Genomic DNA, 23603 nt, shown 5'->3' with positions numbered 1-23603 from the left:
CAAAAGTGTATGTAGCAAAACATAGTCCCACCAATAGGTTTAATAGGAATGCAATTTTTAAAAAAAGAGGCCATGGCAATGTTGTAACCACATGCAGTGTGGTCAAGAATAGGTAGCATGAAATCTGCACTATGCCAGAGTTGTCCCATTAGCCCAGAGAGACGAGGCAATGGTGTGGGGAATGGAGATACAGTCTCACTGATGTTCGTGGCAAACTGTCCCCTCACCCCTCCCCCCTCTCCGCAGTATCAAATTATGTACATTCACACTCTCACTGTGCAGTATCTTGTGTATTTCTTTCTGTTACTGTTACCATTACTTAAACATTAAGACATAACATGAACTTCTTATGGATGTAAATGACTATTCATTTTGTCTATGACACAAGTACAGTCATTAGGAAATGATAGTTTGTATAGTAACAATGTCTGTATCCATTGGGGTACAAAAAGTGAAATAGGTAGGCTACACTTGATTTCACATGGTGCTGCGCACAATAGTGCCATTCTCTGTTTGATGTCCATGCTTAACTTCACAGAGCTGGTACACATACGTACGAGCAACATTCACTTTAGTGAAGATGTACAAAGGGCCACCTTGCATTTGCAAACACTTCACCACTTGTTGGATCACACTTTGCTGGACCCTATGCATCACATCTGCATCTACCATTGCATGCAGCATGTATGCAAGCTATTAGGTTGTGTATGTTCATTGGTGGAGTGCTATAACCTTGTTCACTTAAGTGTCTCAATAAATATAAAATCAATGGATGAAGGTCCAGGGAATGCGGAGGCCAGAACATTGGATTTCCATGCTCAATCTATTTCCATTGAAATGCTTCATTTAAATAGCTACACATATTCATTACAAAGTTTGGCAGTGTGCACCATGATGCTGAAACAATTGCTGTCATCAAAACTCCAAGTGAAATGTTTTGTAATGCGTCAGGCAATATATTGCAAAGAAACAAAGGATGCAGGGATGCATTCAACTTGTCTAGCAATAGGTAAGGGCCTAAAGGCATTCCTTCCAAGATTCCAGCCCATAGGTTAGTGCCAGAGAGCCACATTCATGGGTGACGTGTGGGTTGTGTTCCAAGCAATAATGGCTGTTGTGGAGGTTCAAAATATCTTTGCAAGTAAAGCTATATTCATCAGTCCATATCACATTATTTATAAAATGTTCATTATATTCCACTTGATGCAAAAGCAAGTCACAAATCTGTATTTGTCGAATGCAGTCTTCTAGCTGCTGGTGTTGAATTAACATGTGATGACATGGATGCAGTTTCTCATCATGCAACACTTCAGCAACTAGTCTTTAACACATCTGGAACTGACTTGCAATATTACAGGTACTTAGCTAAGGTAATTGGTGAATGGTTTCAAGAATCATGTCCTCTGTTTGTGGAGTTCGTCTAGTCCTTGGACATACTCTGTCCATTACTTGTGGAAGGTGTTGCTCCAAGCATCAAAACCATTCTTATCAGGATGCCGTCTTTGAGGGTGCCATGCAGCATATGTATGAGAAGCAGCAGCTTGGTTATCAGGTGCACCCAGCAGCAAAGTTATATTGATGTATTCATTATTTGTGTACTCCATCAGGAAGCCACCCTATATGAACTGGACGATTAGTTGTGATTGTGCACTGTGTGGTTAATAAACACATGCATGTATTTTACTGGATCCCACTGCCATGTGATAGGCTATTGTCGTGTGAAAATCCTGCTTACAAACAATGAGAACTTGGGAATGGTTGCCTAAAAAATAAAAAAGGAATCTGACAATGATTCGTATATCCATGGCTGATGTGGGTTTGACGTCCCATCAGTCTGAGTGAGCTGCAATTACTGGTAAGGTAGTGCGGGATGATACACATTCCTCTGTACATTCCAATGCACTGCACGACTTGACAGTTTTGCCAGATCCTTGTTTTCATACATTTTCCAAAATGCTTCTGATCTGACTTTGCTAGATAAACTTTTGTCTTTAATCTGGATGAGAAATGATGAGACGACCTCAAAGTGCGGCATTTTTTCTTCACCCAGCACATATAAAGGAGATATGGTTATTTGATCAGACAGAAGGGATGGCAATTTCGTTCTTTTCATCTACAATTGGATCCTATAAAAGTATGTGCAGTTACAGAATTTAAACTATGCTTAGGGGTGACAGCTAATATTAAAATAAATAGAACTTTTTTTCCCCTCTGTATCAGTCTGAAGACTACTGCATAGCCACCAATACTGTGAAGGTTTGTGTGTTTTAATAAGTGTATTACCAAAACCTATCACCATATATGATGACAGATGCTCATGCTACAGTGTGGGGATGTGTAACTTCAGATAAAATTGGGTGCAGATGGATAAAAATCATGGATGACTTTAAACTGGTATTTCTTAACAATGGTTTCCCAATTTATACATCAGCTCCTTGGAGGAGAAGACTTGCCACAGATGTTCCCTTTGGATCTGGCTGTTTCAGTTTGGTATTATTTTGTGCAGTTTAAAACAGTCCTCTGGGATCAGATCATTGTGCTACAGGTAATTTGTTAAAGCTAAAAACAGAAATTGGGGCCACTGTCTATACAAATACTATATGAAAAATTGACAGGCCAGACAAGACAAAATATAAAAACATATAAGTAAATTAATTTAGAGTAATAGTCTCTGACCAACAGCTGACAGCTCTCTACAAGAATATCACAAATGTTATCTACTATGCAGCAGAGGACCTTGTACTTAAACAAAAATCAGTCAAAGAAGTTAAAAAACCATGTTTTGTCTGATGGAATGAGGATCTACATCTATACTCTGCAAACCACTGGCAAATGTATGGCAGAAGGTATCTCCCATAGGATCACATATCAGAGCTTCTTCTCATTCTACTTGCATATGGAGTGTAACAACAATAATTGCTTAAAAATCTCTTTGTACTCTACAGTTAATCTAGTATTTACTTTGTAGTCCCTGTGGGAGAGATACATAGGGGATTGCAACACATTCCTAAATTACTTACTTAATCCTGATTCTTGAAACTTTTTAAGCAGGCTTTCACAGGATAAATGGAATCTATTTTCAAGCATCTTATAGTTCAGGTTGCCCAACATCTAAGAGATACATCCTATGTATCAGAAAAACCTCTGACCATATATGCTGCCCTTCTTTTTAGAAGTCCTCTGATAGTCCTATTTACTATGGGCCATACACATATCCAAGGTGTGTTGCACATCTATTTCATAAGCACTCTCCTTTATAAACTGGCTCCACTTCCCAGTATCCTATCAATGGACTGAAGTCAGCCACCTGCTTTACCTACAGTTGAGTCATGTGATCATTTCATTTCATATCCTTGCATGTTATAATACCCAGGTACTTGTATGAGTTGACTGAGTCTAATTGTGACTTATTGATTCAGTAGTCGTAGCACACAATGTTGTTTTTTTCCCTTTCATTTTCTGATGAGCACACTTTCGCTTTTCTGAACATCTAAAGCAGGTTGCCAATCATTGTGCCACTCTGCTATCTCTTCAAGATCTGACTGAATATTCAAGCAGGATTTTTTTGGACAGTTTTTCATTCTAAATAACAACATCATCTGCAAAAAGATGTGAGGTTATTATGAGTGTAATTGCAAAGGTCATGGCACTATTTTTTTGTCTCAAAAATGGTAACAAATTAAAAAAATTCTGCAATATGCAAATGGAAGGTTAGTTCATTTGTAAACATTACATGTAGGGAGATGGATGCGCACCACCATAAAGATACAGCGTGAGAAAAAAAGATGAAAAAGCTTCTTGTTGCAAATGTGTGTTACTGACAATTGCAAGAGGACACAGTAGTAAATTACAAACCATGTCCAGTCCATGGCATCAGGAGTCTTCCCAAGAAACCACAGTAAAATGACATGGTGCTAGATAGCAGTCCTTTCCAGGAGAACAAAGCGTGAAGAGAGAGAACAGTGTGAGTCGAGCAGCCATTCGGGATGGTGAAGGACTAAGTGGACATGTTATGAAACTTGTCATGTGAGAATCGTTGCCATAAATGAATTTTGGGCCAGGGCCTATGAGCCAAAATTGAAATGCCAGTCCATGGAATGGCATCATCCAGGTTCACCACATAGGCAGAAATTTCATCACAATCCCTCTTCTGTCAATCTAATGGTCATCATAGCCTATGACATTAGAAGAGTGATTTTGTACAATTTCGTTTCACATGGACAAACTGTTGATGCAGTGCACTGCTGTTGCACCTTCTTGCAACAACACCCACAACAGGCTATTTGGGAGAAATGTCCTGAACATTTACAAATGCATTAATTCTCCAGGACAACATGAGAATCAATATGGCTGTGTTTGTGCAGAATTTGTTCATGTGATGGGGATGGGAAGTATTGGAGCATCCACAATATTTGCCACACTTTTCAGTTTGCAGCTTTGACCTCATACCAAAACTGAAAAAGCCATTGTATGGAACATGCTTTTGAACACATGAAGATAATGCCAGAGCAGTGACATGTGAGATTTGACAATTCACCTTCCACAATGCTGGTAGTGTGTGATGGGTTCATTAGGAAACTATTTTGAGGGACTCTACGTTGCCATAGGTTCATGTTGCTGGCCTGTACTATTGTCTACTGTTGCAGTCAACAGTAAAGCATATTTGAAATGACAGAATTTGTTTTGTCTCTTTTCTTGCACTGTAACTTTATGGTGGTGTGTGTGTTCACCCACCTCTTTATATGTAATGACTGCATATGAACTAACCTTTCATTTCCATGTTGTTTAATTTTTTATTTGCAAGGGTCGCAACATATTCTCTGGGCATGCCTTAAGTTACATCTACATCCCTCAATGACTTCCCATCAAAGATAATATACTGTGTCCTCCTTACCAAGAAATCCTCAATCCAGTCACAAATTTCATTTGATTCCCTACATGGCCTTACTTTCATGAATAAGTATTGGTGTGGTAGTCAATCAAATATTTCAGAAATAAAAAACAAAATGCTATATCTACTTTGACTGCCTTGATACAAGGCTTTCTGGGTGAAATGTCAAAAAAGTATGAATTGGGTTTCTCATGACTGATGTTTCCAGAATCCATGCTTGTTGGCATTGAGGAGATCTTACTGTTCAGATATCTCATTAAATTTGAGTTCAGGACTGTACAACGAATGGCTGTCAAAGATATTGGATGCCGCAGTTGTGATTGAGGAACAGAAAGCAGCACATACGGAAAACTGCCACCACTTTAACTTTACTTCTTGCATGCATTATGAGCAAAAAGCTGTGAAACGAAAAGATGCTTACGAAAGTGTATAAAATCAGCTGAAGGAACTTCTGTAGTTCCCTAGATAAGCCAATCTTTAATATAAAAATGTGGAAAGAAGGTCAACAAATTTCTAAATTGGAATGGACTGAAGAGTTTGTGGATACTATCACTCCTAGTAGCATAAATCCAAGCCTTTATCATCTCTGTTTGCTATAGGTTCTTTATTATGTCCTACTAGTGCCTATTAAGATGTCATTTCTGTCTTGGATTTGCTTTTCTAACAGTTTTAGTTGTAATTTAACAGTGACACATAGGAGTACAGTATATGATTACTGATGTATGGGTTCACTTAATGTGATAAGAAAGTGGCATGATTATGTTATGCCGAACTGTGACGGCAACGCCACAGTACTGCTGCATCTGTACACAAATCTGTATTTTCTGTTTTATATTCTGAGAATTGTGTATTACAGGTTTTTTTTTCACTGCTACAAAATAATTTTCACAAAAATAATTGTAATTGTGGAAATAAACCAAATAAATCATAATTACAATATTACCCTGTAGCAAGCTACTGAATACCACAAGTCAGTTACACCAAAATACTCAGAAAATATCCCTGAACAATCTTCATACTTTTGTCAGTGGAGCTTGGGTTCACTCTATAAGGTAATGCCAGAGTTTAAAGACTTGAAAAGGTACACAGAATGCAGTTTCAGTGCATCAGAACACTGGTTAAGGACATGAAATCCACTCCTGCCAAATTCTTATTAATCGAGGCATGTGACATGTCTTACACATTAAAAGAAATCAAACAATGGAAAATGCAGGATGCAATGTAGCAATATTATGAAAAGGAAAGTTGCCACTCACCATATAATGGAGATGCTGAATTGCAGATAGGCACAACAAATGGGCTGTCACAAATAAAGCTTTTGGCCTGTAAGCCATTCGTCAAAAATAGACGACAGACACACACTCATGCAAACACAACTAGTACATGCATGACTGCAGTCTCAGGAAACATCAAAAGAAAGATGCTTATGGCATGTTGCATTCTAAAACAACTATCATATAATAATCACCTTGTCTACCAACTCTATCACTCTTTGATGACAGTAAGAACACCAAACAAAATCTGTGATCAAATAATTTATGAAAGCTGCAACAATATACACTCTTATGTCTCTAGAACAAAACTAATGCCCATTTATAAATGCAACTATTTGCACTTTTGCAGCCTATAGCCTTTTCTGAATCTACTATCTGTAATGCTTATGAGATATTCAACTCCTGTCTCAATGAGGTTCTTTGTTCAAAATGGGAACAGTCATGTCCTGAGCAAAACGAAGAAGCTAATGCACAGATGAAAGAGGCAGTCTCAAGAGTGGTCACCCTTAACATTGACCAACCCCTCTCAGAATGTTAGAAGATAAATGTAACTGGTTCAGTTTGTACAGAGGTTGAGGCTATGCAAAAATACAGAACCAACTTTCAGTGTAAAGCAATTACCACTACTATCTGCATAAAACCAGGGCAGGTTGAAAACTTATTTACATCAACTTCATCTAATAGATTCCCCATTCTGTGATTGCACTTCTATCCCAAAAAATGGTTCAGATGGCTCTGAGCACTATGGGACTTAACATCTGTGGTCATCAGTCCCCTAGAACTTAGAACTACTTAATCTTAACTAACCTAAGGACATCACACACATCCACACCCGAGGCAGGATTCGAACCTGTGGCCGTAGCAGTCACGCGGTTCCAGACTGAAGCACCTAGAACCGCACGGCCACACCGGCCGGCACCCGTATCTCAGAAGACATTAGCCACATATTACTCTCATGTTCCAAATACAAGGTGCTGTAAGAACTTTTCTTCAGAAGATGCTAAAGAATGACATTCAGCAGTCAACCTCTATCAAAGCTCTCTACAATATGTACTACCTTTGAGTATATGGTGTGACTGAAGAATTTATAATGACTTGTCAATTAACCTAACTCTTCTTCACATTTATGCTGTTCTGGCAGAATGTAAATGATTAACATTTGTTACTTGTTAATGGAACTCCCATCCAAAGCCAAATAATTAAAAAGGAACTGTTCCAGCGAATCTAAGCATTGGTTATACTGATAATTTTCACATTAAGAATGTAGTTTGAATAAACACCAATAGTATCATTTCAGTTTTAACATCTGTTTCATTTCTTACGTGTACTTTGACTCATTCCACATCCCTGAAGATTCTCCACAGTAAATAAACGACTGAAGTTAATGCAGCTCTGAACTAAACCTTAGAACCAGTCATTCTTTAGTGTCCCATAAGTTACTGAATGTCTTTCAGCCTCTGTCAACAGAAAAGGAGATATTTGTTTTAATACACAATTTGGCTGTAGCTTAATTTTGGGCTACTCTTTCCATTATAGAAGAAGTCATGCTAAAGGTAGATAATACTTTATAATAAAGTATATATATGTTCACTGATGGATTAAGCAACTCAAGTTCCATATCTTCAATTTTCTCTGATTATGCTTTTGTAATTCACTTTGTAAATGAACTCACTATGTGAGACATTACAATCTCGAAGATGAGCATGAAATATTAATGTACAGAATTCATACACCACCATTTCCCTCATTCTTTGTTACATACAGCAAATGGGATCACCCCTTACAATGTTCATATACAAGGAACTCTTCTCATTTTACAGTAGTATGAAGTAATAGTGCCCCTTTTCCACACTGAAGAACAATGTAAGCTGAGAAAATAAGGATGGCTGCAGCCAATGTGCAGCTCTGTGCTAAAACACTTGGTAGTTTTTGAAGCTCAAGGTTAATTTGGAGAGTAAGTCCATGGGATGGGTAAGAAGATGTTAAAAACAAATCCTGTAAGACAATTCTGTGCTTATACACTACATTTTCTGGGTTGGAATATTCCACATTGAGTTAAACTTGGAATACCCTCCATTTTTCTTCCAGAAGTCCCTATGGCAGGAGTTGTATGAATTCCTTATTTTTCTTCTGTGTGAGCAAATTCCTCCACATCCACGAAAATGGAAGGAGAGCCTAAAGCTTTTAGGGACAATAGATATATTGAACTTTATGTCACTGAGGACTTTCTTTTGTGGATTAATTTGATTTACAACATTCTTTCCTAAAATAATCCAAAGGAAAAATTGGGGGCACTTTTCAATAATTAAAATTTTATTGTATGTGCTAATATTACTATGGATTAACCTCTTCGGTTTACAGGTACCATATATGATACCTCACTTTCAAAATTTTCCATATACTCAGAGCACCAACAATGTCACAAGTGGTACTTCATGCAGAGCTTGAATGACAATTGCTCCAAATGTTACCACTTTGCTGACAGATGTCAGCTCAGTGTAAAATGTAGCATGTGAGCTTCTGCCATGCTGAATGGGGAAACGTAGGTACACAGAATGTTATTTCTTCAGTTTTGAAGCTAGGTGAAATTTCGACTCTAATGAAGTAGATACCTCCAGAACTCTCTGATTTTCAGTTTCAAGATAGTGAAGACACATTTGAAATAAACGTCAGATGTATTCAGGAAAATAGTAACGCTTCTTGGGAAACTCAAGATCCGAAACATGTGAGTCAGCTACAGCAACATTTTAAACCATGAGGGAGAAGAAATGAATAGGCTTCTTCCAGGTAGTTTAGAACTCTTCCAACAACACTTTTTGTTTTAATAATGATGAGCTACACTGTTGAGATAATAGACTGTAGAAATTAAGGATGTTTTTTCTTTAACAGCTTTTCACAAACACAAGTTATTAAACCACAGCCAATGTCTAATCATAACATTTGGAAGCTATTTGAATACTTTTAAGACCATCTAAAAGTCATTCTTTTGTGAAAGTAGTGAGTTTGCTAATTTAAGGGTTGTAGAACATCAAGGGAAATCATTTGATACCAATTTGGGTGAATAAATTTAATGCATGAGAATTCTCAAGGTAGAAGACGTTTCCAGAAACAGGTTCTTCCTTCTTCAAGCCATACATTGACATATACACTCTGCAAACCATGAGGTGCATGGCAGAGGGCATGTCCCATTGTACTGGTTATTAGGGTCTCTTCCAGTTTCATTCCCTCATGGAGTGCAGGAAGAATGACTGGTTAAATAGAATTTCTCAGGACAGTTTACATCTACCTTCAAGAGCCTTTCAGTTCAGTTCCTTCAGTACCCCTGTGATGACTCTCCCACAGATTAAACAAACCTGTGAGCACTTGTGCAGACTTTCTCTGTACACGTTCAATATCCCTTGATAGTCCTTTTTAATAGGGGTCCAACACAATGAATAATATTCTAGAACCAGTCGCACAAGTGATTTGCAGGCAATCTCCTTTGTAGACAGATTGCACTCCTCCAGTATTCTACCAATAAACTTAACTCTGTCACCTGCTTTACCCACTACTGAGCCTATGTTATCATTCCATTTTGCATCCCTACAAAGTGTTACATCCGGGTAGCCATATGAGTTGGCCAGCATCCCTACAAAGTGTTACATCCGAGTAGCCGTATGAGTTGGCCAATTCCAACAGGGAATCATTGATATTATTACATTTCTAAACATTTAATGCAAATTGCCACTCTTCAAGTAACTTTCAAATCTTATAGAGATCTGACTGAATATTTATGCAGCTTCTTCCAGATAGTATTCCATTTTAGATAATTGCATCATCTGGAATAAGTCTGATTTTACTATTAATGTTGTCTGCAAGGTCATTAATATACAATATGAACAGCAAGAGTCCCAACACACTTCTCTGGGGCATACCCAAAGTTACTTCTGCATCTGACTATGACTCTCCATCTAAGATAACATGCTGTGTCCTCCCTACCAAGAGGTACTCTATCCAGTCATAAATTTCACTTGATATCCTGTATGATTGTACGTTGACAATAAATGTAGGTGTGGTACAGTGTCAAATGCTTTTCAGAAATCAAGAAATAAGCATTTCAGCTTTTGCTTTGCTATGCTCAATTACAGTTCCTGTCTCATTCACTAGGGACTAGACACTAACTTTGGTGCCACTAACAACCTTTACGCACGACCAAAATTTCTTTGGGTTTTCTGAAACATAATTTGACAATACTCTGCTACAGAAGTCATCGAATGCATCACCCATTGCTCCAAACACGCTTAATTCAGCATCTCTCTATCCACAGCCCTAAGCTTTGTTTTACACCTGTTATGCAGCAATGCTGACTCTCATACGGATAGGCAATATGATTGTGTAATGTGAGATCTATGCTAAATATTATTTGAGATCTTCTTTGAAGACCCCCACAACCTATCTACATTTGCACTGATGAACAAGTTATCGCATGTCACCAGTGGGTTTCAGAAAAAAGGTGTTATGGACTACATCGTTTAGAGTGGATGTGAGCGAACATAATCTTCATACAAAAGCCGATCGCTCAGTTCAGACTGATTCAGAGGAATAGACTATTCAAATGGAAGCTGCAGAAATGCCAAGACAGAGAACAGTGGCCCCAATACCACATATGGCTGCGAGAAACAGACTGCAAAGCATTTGCCTGCAAATATGTTAAAAAAGCAGAAAAACAGATCAAAGTGCTGACTCTCAGGCTGCAACTCAACTCACTGACACTTGTGAATTATTTCATTGTTTTAACAATGGTATAAATTGCTTCAGCAGATTTCACACAGCTGTAATTGTGCATATGAATGGCAACTGCATAGCTTAAGACCCGAATTATCACATATGGCACTTCCTATTAGGACCTTCTTATCACAATTAAGTTTTTTTTTTCCTTTTTAATACTGTACATCATTTCTTGTATTTCTAAGACAATAAAAAAATGTTTTGTTTTCATGTCTACGTGTGTGCAGCTATTGTTGTGAAGAGGTTAATCTGTCATTATTTACGCAGTGTGTTGGTAGCTATTTTATTTTGTTATAAAGTTTTTTAACCCACCAAGCGGCAAAACAATCGAGAAGGTAATTTGCGGTGAAATAATGCAACACAACACTAGTTTAAACAAACAATTTTTGAGGAACACGGGCGGGGTTACTGTGTGAATTTTCTGAATAACTTTTGTAATGATCATAGTTTATTTACTTTCATTGTATAGGACCGTACTGACACACAGGCAAAGAATAATCCGCTCAACCCCATAACTGGAGTTGCATCACTAAATTAGTTGCATGTATCCCATTTCACAATGGAAGCCTCTGTTTTATAAGTTACGCAGAGTCAAAACAGACGAAATTCTCGCTTTTCCAAACCTCCCCCTACTCCTCCTCCACAGATGCAATGGCAGTCAGAGATGTTCTTCACGAAGCGTCCGAAAGGAATTTATTTGTCTCTTTGGCTAAGAATCTGAAAAAAATGCATTTTCGCTTCTTTGTGTCGCTTGATAAATGCTTCTCGCACTACAAAATAATGTAAACAATTCACAATAATTTAATATCTGTGTTCACTGCCTTCTTGATGGGGTGAAGCAATTGTAATCATCTCGCGGGCCGTGATTTTTCGAATGCCGCTAAAAACGAATGGTTCGTCTGCCATGACGTCACATTGCAGCATGTCGTTTAGTGATGGCGGACGGATGCAGCGGAAAGGCGCATCTAAGTCCCCGAAAAAGTCGCGGAAAGTCGAGGAACGAACTGTGAAGCAAGACTATACATCTGTCCATAAAAGAAATTTATATTTTGTGTCTTTCCCTTTAATATTTTTATTCAACGTCGTCCGGTCGTTAATTTATCAGCTGTTCGTAATATTTAAGTACTTATATGTCAATACATCCAAACTAGTGCACCGTCCAAAGACAAATTCGAACTGCAAAGTAGAAATAGTTGTCGCGACAAGTGAAACAGAAGCTCAAGACAACCCACAAGACATGTCGCAGCTTGCACATAAACATCCAACAGGACCGGGGCCTGGGCCAGGAGATCCTCTGTTAGCCAAGCAGAAGCATCATCATCGAAGAGCTTTCGAGTTCATCTCCAAAGCTCTGAAAATTGACGAGGAGAATGAAGGTAAGTGAAAAATCCCAGTATAGTGTTTAGTAATTTGCTCACTTTTGCCGTGAGTGTCAGAAAGTTAGGTTAAGTGTCGGTCAGTGTTTGTTTACGCTGAACATATGACAACTACAAACGTCATGCCATGTCTTACCACATGGCAATCGAGACAGCGTATCTTCTCGCCCCTATTTATGCATGTCGGATACGGAGGTTTTTCTATTTATCCAATATTTGGAGTATAATTGTTTAATCACACTTCGGTGTAGTTTTTATCTTCAGACTTGCACATCCTTGAATAACGTTAGACTTACGGCAAAATATTGCTGATAATTGTCAGTGGTGTTTTTGTGTTTATTTACCCTGTGACAATTCGTGTGCATGTTAAGGGATACAGTGCGATGTTTTCGCGGAAAATTATTTACACGAATAAGTACTGTAATTTTATAACTGTTTGGGATATATCAAATGCTTTTAAACGCTGTTTTATTTCATTTGTTAGTAGAGCGAAGTAGGTCCAGAGACAGGTTTATTATGGGGATTCTCTGTCCTGAATGAGACGCACATATATTTCTCAATACAAATTTCGTTGTACATTGTTGATAACTACTGTCTTTAATGCAATGAATATACCATATAATTGACTCTAATAAACGTTAGGGATATATTCGTACGGGCTACGAAGAGTAGCTACCAATTCCGATGTTTCTATTAAAGTTGTGTTTGTATGTGTACATAAAAACGTTGCAGTTCTTTGACATTGTCAACGAACTATGCCAGCTCTTTCCGCAAATTTTTCTGTTTTTAGCCCAAAAAGTAACTCAGTAAGTCTGTAGATACAGAGCGGTGTATTATTTCCTTCGGGAGTTTGACTGTAATCACACTAAGGATTGTGTTTATATTATGTATTAACGAACGCTGTACTGACAGTGAGGTTCTTTCCTTCTGTTAGTTACATTCACTTGTGGTAGTTCCAGGCCATTTTTGATCATCTTGGCGTTCGTCGTACTTCATCGTTTTTCTGCACGAAATGACACAAAGTAGGCACTGTAGAGTTGCGAATGACAGTTGGAAAAAAAATGTTTCGAGAATATGGTAGCCTTGGTAGGATTAAAAAGACAGCCACGACTGGAATATAAATTTCCACGCAGTCTGTTGCGTACAGATTTAACAATCGTTAATTTTCAAACGATAAGAGCGTGAAGCAGTAAAATATAACCGTGAACGGCGAGCAAGCATTGTCGTGTGAACCAGAACATAGCGAGGCAATCCGCATTAAATGACTATCAAGAAGCCCTGTTTACATCTAAATGTTTATTTTACAGTTGACCAACAGCGTTTTTTCCACGAATTGCTTTACTGGTATACAGTAAGTCAAAGGGTACAGAACTTGGACGAGGGCTTTCCAGAATACTTGTCCAACGTCCGCCGCAACTGTCATCACAGTTTATCTCGTTTTCTACTTGTATCACTCACTCACTTTCTTGAAGAGCGCGTTGTTTGGAAATTCTGTTTTGAAAATCCAGTACTTTGGAGCTGTTTTTCATTGAGCCGCTATGAAGGCGTGCTTGGGTCATCGGACGCGAAAAGCAAATCGAATTGTTGCGCCAGTGCTAAGAGTATGAGATTATACATAGAATTTATGATGCATCACACACATTCTGCGTTGGGAGACGACCTTGTATTGGCAGGTGCTTAAATGACAAGTGACATGTAGTTATAAATGTTTAAGTTAGTGTTTAGTCTAGGCCACAAACATCCTTCTGTATTTCTCGTACTTCACTAATTAAGGAAGAAAATGTGTTTGAGAGAAGACAGTTTTCATATAAAATTACTTTGCCCGCTGCAAAGATTTCAGCAAGAATAGTAGAGGAAGAGGAAAATTGTTAGGCATTTGATATAGGTCTACGAATTGGCGACACATTAAATATTTGGGTGATTTTTAATGCATAAATGGGAAATAAACAGAGCAGAATTGAGTATTGGGGTCTTTATTATTCATTGCAATAGCCGATGGCAGCATCGTTTGATTCACGAACTAGTCATAACAAGAAAACCAGTGGTTATCAGTCGAGGCTCGAATTTTTGTTAAACCCGTTTCGTCGCTTAAATCATTCTCAATAGTTCGATCACTGCTTGCCTGTGGCTGTGTGAGTATGCAGAAGGACCTGCTTGAGAATGGATTTAAAGTGTAGCAGTTGGTTCAGCGGTTACAATGTACGTGAGTTTTGATGGCCTCTGTTGTCAAATTAAGTGTGCTCACTTGTGCCAACAATATGGCAAATGTAAAGGTGCAGTATCAGACGCAGTCGTTAATGGGTTAATCAACAGTTCATTGGAAAACAAACATGGTAAATTACGAAAAAAAGCAACCTTTGTTGCAGTAGCATAATACTGTCACAGTGTCAAATCAAATTCGTCGTGCTTATGGAACTGAATATACGCACGACAGTCTAGGTAACACTGCGGTAAGACAAAATTAATTAGTGACAAATTTCCGCGCTGACGGTGTCGTCAGAATGGTAAATCAATGTGAATGTACTCGCATATTCTGGAGCATGGCGGTTCATATCTCTGTTCGACAGTTCATAACTATAAATGCGAACATTTTTAGGTTAGGCTTTACCGTGACTGTTACTGACATTAAATGAAACATCAAGTTCACTGTTACCAGTCACCGTTTTATTTATTTCCACGACGCGTTTCGAAGGTTTAAACCTTCATCATCGGGTGGATTTACTTTAGTTCAGTATTACATTTGTGTGTGTGTTGTGTTAGGATTTTTGGAGGAACTTGTGACACTGCCTTCAGTGGTCACAGGTTCCTTTTGCTGTCGTAACACATCACATGTATACTGCCACATTTCTAAACAAATATGGGACGCCACACAACACACACACAAATGGAATCCTTACTAAAGTAAATCCACCCGATGATGGAGGTTTAAACCTTCGAAACGCGTCGTGGAAATAAATAAAACGGTGACTGGTGTAACAGTAAACTTGTTGTTTCATTTAAGTTCAGAACTAGCTTTTCCGTGGTTTCCCCAAACCACTCAAGTAAAATTCCAAGTACTATCTACTTTCTTTCCAATTATAATTCGTTCTTAAACCCTGTCTTTTTGAAGTCTTCAAAATCGGAGTAGATTAAGAGACTCCGACTTTTTTGGCGATAATTAAATGATTGTTTGCAATCCCATAAGCCGTATGGAGCAATTTTCCAAACCATTGCCGTTTTTAAGGCAATGCTTGCTACACCGTTCATTCTAACTCATTTGACAACTTCGTGAAAGAAGTTTCACCGAGATTTATGACATAGGCAGTAGAGCTGTGCTACGGAGTTTACTATTTGTTGGCTAACAAATATTTTTTTCTGAAAGAGTATATGCTGGAACAAGTGACTTGTTTACACGTACTGCCCGCGCAAAACCAAATTGACACTGGTGAGGTGTCTGACGGGAGAAACTCTAAATGGGAAACCCCTTAACGAAAGCTTCTATCGGCCACCGAGGTTTTGGTTTTAAATAGTTTCTCGAAATTGGCGAAAGCAAAAGCAAAGATCATCTGCTTACTCTGAAAATGACATGGTAAGTTTCCTGACCACAGAAAAAAAATGTCGTGTGTGTGGGGGGGGGGGGGGGGGGGGGGGTGTCTAACAGTACAGTTCTCAGTTCTTGTAGGGATCGAAAAACCTGGGTTCGGTTTTTTCAACGCCAGTTTAATCGGACTCTTAAAACCTCTCAAAGTAATCGGTTTCTTATATAGTGGATTTTCGGTATTTTATTCCTATGATTTCCTGTAATAACGTAGAAATCGAGCAAAGATTGGAAAATTTTGATTGCTTCAGTTAAGAGATAAATAGAATCACAATATTAAATAAAATAAGCGAATAAAAGAAAATTTAGTCCATCCACGGTTCGCTGCTTTTTCCGAAAAGTAATAAGCCCTTTACAGAAGAATCACGTTTTATGCTCCATCGGACGGATCGCCGTTATCGTGTACGGCGTGAAATATCTGAAAGCGTACCCTGCAACAATCGTCGGAAAGGTCCAAGATGGACGGCATTCCCGGAATCATTACGTCGTTCTTGGAGGCACCATAGTGAGACCCAAGCATGCAGCGCGGACAGATGAGAAGCGTGCAGGAAGAGTGGCAGTGAGGTTCTGGAAGGCACCATCAAGAGGGTGGAGCCATGACGACTCCGGCGCCGTGGCCAGCTGAGCAAGGTTTCTCGGTTGAGGGTTGTTGGGTTGTTTTTGGGGAAGAAGACCAGACAGCAGGGTCATCGGTCTCATCGGATTAGGGAAGGACGGGGAAGGAAGTCGGCCGTCCCAGCATTTGCCTGGAGCGATTTTAGGGAAACCACGGAAAACCTGAATCAGGATGGCCGGACGCGGGATTGAACCGTCGTCCTCCCGAATGCGAGTCCAGTGTTTACCCATAGCGCCACCTCGCTCGGTTCCTCACGGTGCGAACAGCCCGATCGAAGTGGTCCCATAGATTTTCGATTGCGCTTAAACCCACGGGGGTTGTCCACAGGACTACGATAAGTTCATCTTGGTGCCCTTCGAATCACACATTTAGACTGCAAGCTGTGTGACACGTTGTATTGGCCTGCTGGCCGATGCCATTGTGCTGAGGAAAAACAAACCGCATGTATCAGTGGACGTTGTCCCCCAGGGAAGGCTGCATGCTTACGTTGATCCATTATGCATTCTAGAATGACGAAACCATTCAGGGAACGTTCTCCGGCCTGTATCCCTCTGACAATTGCTGCAGGGTTGTTTGCTTTCAGACTTTCACGCCGCAGACGCCAACGGTCATGAGTGACGGAACCAGCTGCCTTTGCAGAGGCTCATCTGCGGCTACGTTCGCTGAGCGGTTGTTGAGGCATTACTGGTGGTAGCCTCTCGGTTCATCTGAACGGTCAGTTGGTCAACAGTTGCACGTTTATTCGCCAGTGCACATCTACGCTGCTATCGTTCACCTCTGTCGTATATGGCCCTTGGTGCACCACATTTTCGCCGGTTTTGGATTGCGCCATTTCGCCATCGAGTACAGTTTACAAACGAAACCGTTTCGGAAGTGCTTCAACTCTTGGCTCGAAAGACAGTGATCATGGCCTTTGGACATAGGTAAATCGCTCCGTTTCCTCATTAAGACAACGACTGCAATGTTTTCTGCTTCCCAGTGACACTGTTAATGCAGCCACCTGCTGTCTGTCACATTAATGTGACTGGACCGTGTAGTTCCTTCGAACAACGAATTGGCGGCAAAAAAGCAGGACTTTCTAGTTTTCAAAAAGGGTCGTCAGACATGCAAATATCTATAGGCCATCGTCGATGTCAGTTTGTGGCAGTGGTGGAATAAGTTTATACTAAAGTGTCATGACTGTTTTGAAGGCTGAAAACCCCTGTGAAAATAAACATGGCTTCCCCAAACATATATATTTCAAACCCAGTCCGCTCTGTTCGTCCACAGAACTCAGATGAGGATAGACATCGGTGCCCAGTTTACCGTATTCCTTGACTTTCGAAAGGGCCTTGATACAGTTCCACACTATCGTTCAACGAATAAAACACGAACTTATTGAATGTCGGACCCAAGATGTGACAGGATGGGGGACTACCTCTCCGATAGAACTATCTCGTTCTTAATAAGACAAAAGCAATACATGCAAAGATAATTTCAGCAATACCCCAAGGAAGTGTTATAGGACATCTACTGTTTAAAATTTGTATTGATGATGTAGTGACGAACGTGTGGAGCTTAGTTAGACTTACCAGAAGACTAGCGAATTACAGGAAGCTCTGCGGAGGATCGATGACTTGCAGGGACGGCCAGTTGACCCTGAAAGTAATTTTTTACACATGAATAGCCCAAGAAATCCGTTAATGTTATATTATGATAGGATTCAACCGTAAAATACCTAGAAGGAACCCTAAGGAACGATATAAGGTTGACTTACCCTGTAAAACTACAAGCAGGCAAAGGATAGCACAAGCTGAGATTAATTTGAAGAATTTTAAGGAACTGTTATTCACCCATGAAAGAAATGCGTTACAAACAAATTGTAAGATTCTTGCGTATTGTTCAGAAGGCTGCGACCGTTACCAGGTAGCTTCACTAGAAGACAGAGAAGGTTCAGTGAAGAGCGGCACGTTTAGTCACGGGATCGTTCAGCATGCGCGAGAGCGTTACAGAGATGATACAGTAAAAAAACATTAAAATAGACGTTGACATCACGGAGAGGTTTACTGTTGAAATACCAAGATTAGTCGATCAACATATTACGCCAGTGACCACTGCGAGGAAATCAGAAATTATAGTCTTACGCAGGTTAATGGACGGTACTCCTTCCCACACACCATTTATGAATGGAACAGAAATACCTACTGTCACAGTACTTAACGTGTCTTGCGGACTGTACATGTAACTGTGGTAATGTCTCTGACTTTTCGTTTTTAATAGAATGTCAAACGCTCGTATGATTTTTATACTGTTTTTGTAGTACTTGAATCAGGGATATCATTCCACCTCCCGTAAATTTTGTATTATCCATGCAAGGATGCCACCGTGACACACGTTGGAGGCATCCGGTTTTTAGACACACTTGCACTCGTTCATGAACTTCTCTCATCATTGGCTTAAGATCTGTGGGTAGCAGAAATGAAGTCGTTGATCCAGGATAAGACTGCTTACATATTTAGCATTGAGTGGCAAGTGACCCATTTGTCCGATGTTACAATTGGTTAGCCGTGGCAGACGCGTTATTTTGATATTCGTGACAGCATAAAAAAAATGACTTTCAGTTGAAAAAATTGTATCTTGGAATTTAAATAGTATTACTGTAATTTAAAATGCCCTTGAAACTTCTTGGTAGATTAAATCTTTAGTGCGGACCTATACTCGAACTCAGTTGTAAACTGCCAGGAAGTTTCATATCAGCGCATACTCCACTGCAGAGTGAAAATATCATTCAGGAAATATCCCACAGGCTATGGCTTTGCCATGTCTCCGCAATATCCGTTCTTCCAGAAGTGCTAGTCCTGCAGGTTCGCACGAGAACTTCTTGAAATTCGGAAGGGTGGAGATGAGGCACTGGTGAATCATAATGCAACGAACAAAATGAGATTTTAAAAAATCGGTAAATCACTTGCCCGGAAAAGGCAAAGCTCACGAGTTCGAGTCTGTCTGCACCCATGTTTTAAGCTGTCAGGAATTTTCGTATCGGCGCACACTCCAGAACAAAGAGAAAATTTCATTCTAAAATGCCGTTGTTGATACCCTAGGTTACAGTGAATAAAATTTGTAGTTAGTTACTTCCCTGGCATGGCTCTAAATGACTATTATCAAAGACCAAATAAATAGAGAAAAGGAAAAACAAAAACACATGGCGGAAAAATACTAGATCCGAGAAAGGCATGTTGAAAGCTGGTCTTTTTTTTAATTCACGATCCTGGTTGTGGCAAGAATCGCCGTTATCGCTACCATGAAATTAATAATTTTACATTTCTGAGCGCTTAGAGCATTTGGCAATATTGGCACTACTTCGAAATCCTGTCAAGATATGACTAAAAATTTGCAGTAGTTCACGACGTCATAAGCTCAGGTGAGATGACTGTGTGAAATCTGACGAGGCGTAACAGGTGGGACGACGTTAACTGTACGGGTTTTGGTGTGTGGGCGCTGCTTTCCGTTACCACATGTTCTGGTGGTGGGACACGAACTACGACCGGACATCCGGACGGCAGCTTTTATTTTCCGTTTCTGGGTTGATGACCGCTAGTAAAACTCTAGTTGAAATTCAGATAACACACACAATGCTTCTAACACACAGTAATTTTCCCTTGCTGCAGCCACAAACGGATTAGTACACGAAGTCGCTAATATTGGTACAAATAACCCTCCATTCCACCACCATGCACTATACTGTGACTTGCTTAGTTTTTGTTAGGCTTATCTCTGTGTACAGAACTACTGTAGCCTACATTTATTTTCACTGTCTTACAGCAGATGATGCTGTAATTTACCGTCTAGTAAGGTCATCCGAAGACCAGTATCAGTTGCAAAGCGATTTAGAAAAGATTGCTGTATGGTGTGTCAGGTGGCAGTTGACGCTAAATAACGAAAAGTGTGAGATGATCCACATGAGTTCCAAAAGAAATCCGTTGGAATTCGATTACTCGGTAAATAGTACAATTCTCAAGGCTGTCAATTCAACTAAGTACCTGGGTGTTAAAATTACGAACAACTTCAGTTGGAAGGACCACATAGATATGATTGTCGGGAAGGCGAGCCAAAGGTTGCGTTTCATTGGCAGGACACTTAGAAGAAGCAACAAGTCCACTAAAGAGACAGCTTACACTACACTCGTTCGTCCTCTGTTAGAATATTGCTGCGCAGTGTGGGATCCTTACCAGGTGGGATTCACGGAGGACATCGAAAGGGTGCAAAAAAGGGCAGCTGGGATGGAAGTCATTACAGCATAGACGTTTTTCGTCGCGGCGAGACCTTTTTACCAAATTTCAGTCACCAACTTTCTCTTCCGAATGCGAAAATATTTTGTTGAGCCCAACCTACATAGGTAGGAATGATCATCAAAATAAGAGAAATCAGAGCTCGAACAGAAAGGTTTAGGTGTTCGTTTTTCCCGCTCGCTGTTCGGGAGTGGAATAGTAGAGAGATAGTATGATTGTGGTTCGATGAACCCTCTGCCAAGCACTTAAATGTGAATTGCAGAGTAGTCATGTAGATGTAGATGTACTGTGATCAAGCTTTTTTTTTTCCTCTACAATTTTTACTCCCAACACCTCCCTCCATTACATATTCACGAATATTTACTGCCTTAGGATGTATCAAATCAACTGAAACCTTCTTTGAGAGGTGTGTCATAAATTCCTTGTCTCTTTAATTCGATCCAGTACTTCACTACTTACCCAATCCACACACCTAATCTTCAGCGTTATTTCAAAAGCTTCTATTCTCTTCTTTCATGAGCTGTTTGTCATCGTGTCTCACTTCAGTACAAGTACTTTCACAAAAGACTTCCTAACACTTAAATCTGTATTCGATGTTAACAGAGTTATCTTCTTCAGAAACTTTTTCTTGCTATTACCAGTGTACATTTTGTATCTTCTCTACTTCGGCCATTGTCAGTTATTTTGCTGCCCAAATAGAAAAAAACTATCTACTACTTTCTCGCTTCCTGATCTAATTCTCTCAGCATCACCTAATTTAATCCGAATACATTCCATCAGCCTTGGTCTGATTTTGTTGATGTTCGTCTTACACCATTATTTCAAGATACTGTCCATTCTCTTCAGCTGCTCTTCCAGGTCATTTGATGTGTCCGACAGAACTGCAGTGTCTTTAACAAACCTCAGACTTTTTATTTCTCCTCCTTGGACTTCAATTCATGCTCCAGAATGTTCTTTGGTTTCCTTTTTCAGTGTACAGAGTGAATGACACCGGTGACGGGCTACAACAGTCTCACTCCCTTCTGAGCCACACCTCCCTTTCATGCCCCAAGACTCTTGTAACCGCCGTCTGCCTTCCGTACAAGTTGTAAATAGCCTTTCACTACCTGTATTTAAGTCCTGCTACCTTCATAATTTCAAAGAAAGTATTCCTGTCAACATTTTCAAAGTTTTTCTCTAAGACTAGAAACGCTGTATAAGTAGGTTTGCCTTTTCTTAACATATAGGGTCTGTATTGCCCCGCGTGTTCCAGCATTTCTCAGGAACCCTAACTGATCTTCCTCGGCTCGGCTTCTACCAGTTGCTGAATTCTTCTGTAAATAATTCGTGCCAGTAATTTGCAACCATGACTTATTAAATTGATAGTTCAGTTAAAAACACATATATGTTGGCATCTTCCTTCTTTGGAATAGGAAACGCTATAGTCTTCTCGAAGTCTGAGGGTATTTCAGTTGTCTCGTAGAAAGTGGAAAAGTTTTGTCAGTGTTGGTTCTCCCTAAGATCGTCATAATTATCAGGAAATGCAGTCTTATCCAGGTACCTTATTTCGACTTACATCTTCCAGTTCTGTGTCAAATTCTTTTTGCAGTATCATATCCCTCCCTCATCTGTTTCCTCTTCCTTTTTCACAGTATATAAATAAGGCAGAAAACAGCCATTTCTGTGTTTTATTCTAATTATTATTGACGCCGATCACTTCCTTCACAAATATCTGATGATACAGAGACAGTGAATTGCCTGCGTAGCCTGCTACTCCGTAGCGATTACTCCATCCAGCCAGTACATCGTGAAGTTCTGTTCCTGTAGGTACTTAGGTTTCCAGTCGATTAAGCACGCTGAATGCGTTCTGTGTTCAGCTAGCAGATTTTCCTTCTGGAGCGTTAGGTCCTGCGGGAAGCTCCATTGTTGGTATTGTAGATAACGTCTTCGTTTCAGTAAGGTGCAAAGCACATACATGCTTACACACTGAGCTGACAAGTCATCGAATATCTCCCATACCTTGTCTAAACTCCTGTCTCCCGGCGTAGTGCAGCAGCGTGACGTGACATGGACTCAAGAAGTCATTAGAAGTACCTTGCAGAAATATTGAATCGTGCTGCCTCTATAGCCGTCCATAATTGCAAAAGTGATACCGGTGCAGGATTTTGAGCGAGAACTGACCTCTCAATTATCACCCATAAATGTTGGATGGGATTCATTTCGTGCGATCTAGCTGGCCAGATCATTCGGTCGAATTGTCCACAATGTTCTTCAAACCGATCGCGGACAATTGTCACCCATAAAAATTTCACCGTTCTTTGGGATCATTGAGTCTATGAATGGCTGCAAATTGCCTCCAAGTAACTGAACATAACGGTTTCCAGTCAGTTATCCGTTCAGGCGGACAAGAGGACTCGGTCCATTCCATGTAAACACAGCCCACACCATTATGGAGCCACCACCAGCTTGCACAGTGTCTTGTTGACAACTTCGGTACACTCGAACCCTACCATCAGCCCTTACCAACAGAATTCGGGACTCATCTGACCATGCCACGGTTTTCCAGTCGTTTAGGATCCAAGCGCTATGGTCACGAGTCCAGGAGAGGCGCGCAGAGATATGCTGTTAGCAAAGAGAGTCGCGTCGATCTTCTACATCTAAATCGATACTCTGCAAATCACTGAGACGATAGTCCATGAGCTTTTCTTCGAGGTAATTCATAATGTTCGAACACAATATATGTTCCAAATTCCTGCTACATATCGGCGTTAACGATATCGGCCTGTAATTTAGTGGATTACTCCTATTATCTTTCTTGACTATTGGTGTGACCTGTGCAACTTTCCAGTCTTTGG

General features: G+C 39.9%; 1 protein-coding gene across 2 annotated transcripts in view; it reads left to right on the top strand.

The window, feature by feature from the left end:
• Nucleotides 1-11632: 11632 nt before the first annotated feature.
• LOC126338067 (spastin) overlaps nt 11633-23603 on the top strand; it is a 449984-nt gene continuing 438013 nt past the window's right edge. The window contains exon 1 of one of the 2 annotated variants that reach the window (XM_050001523.1): nt 11633-12308. In XM_050001523.1, coding sequence (XP_049857480.1) covers nt 11807-12308 — 502 coding nt within the window. In that variant the 5' untranslated portion in view covers nt 11633-11806. The remainder of the gene's footprint in view (nt 12309-23603) is intronic. The other variant, XM_050001522.1, reaches the window with a different exon arrangement.

This window comes from Schistocerca gregaria, chromosome 1 (assembly GCF_023897955.1).
Source record: "Schistocerca gregaria isolate iqSchGreg1 chromosome 1, iqSchGreg1.2, whole genome shotgun sequence".
Taxonomy (NCBI): Eukaryota; Metazoa; Arthropoda; class Insecta; order Orthoptera; family Acrididae; genus Schistocerca; species Schistocerca gregaria.
This window is presented reverse-complemented; position numbering and strand designations above follow the sequence as displayed.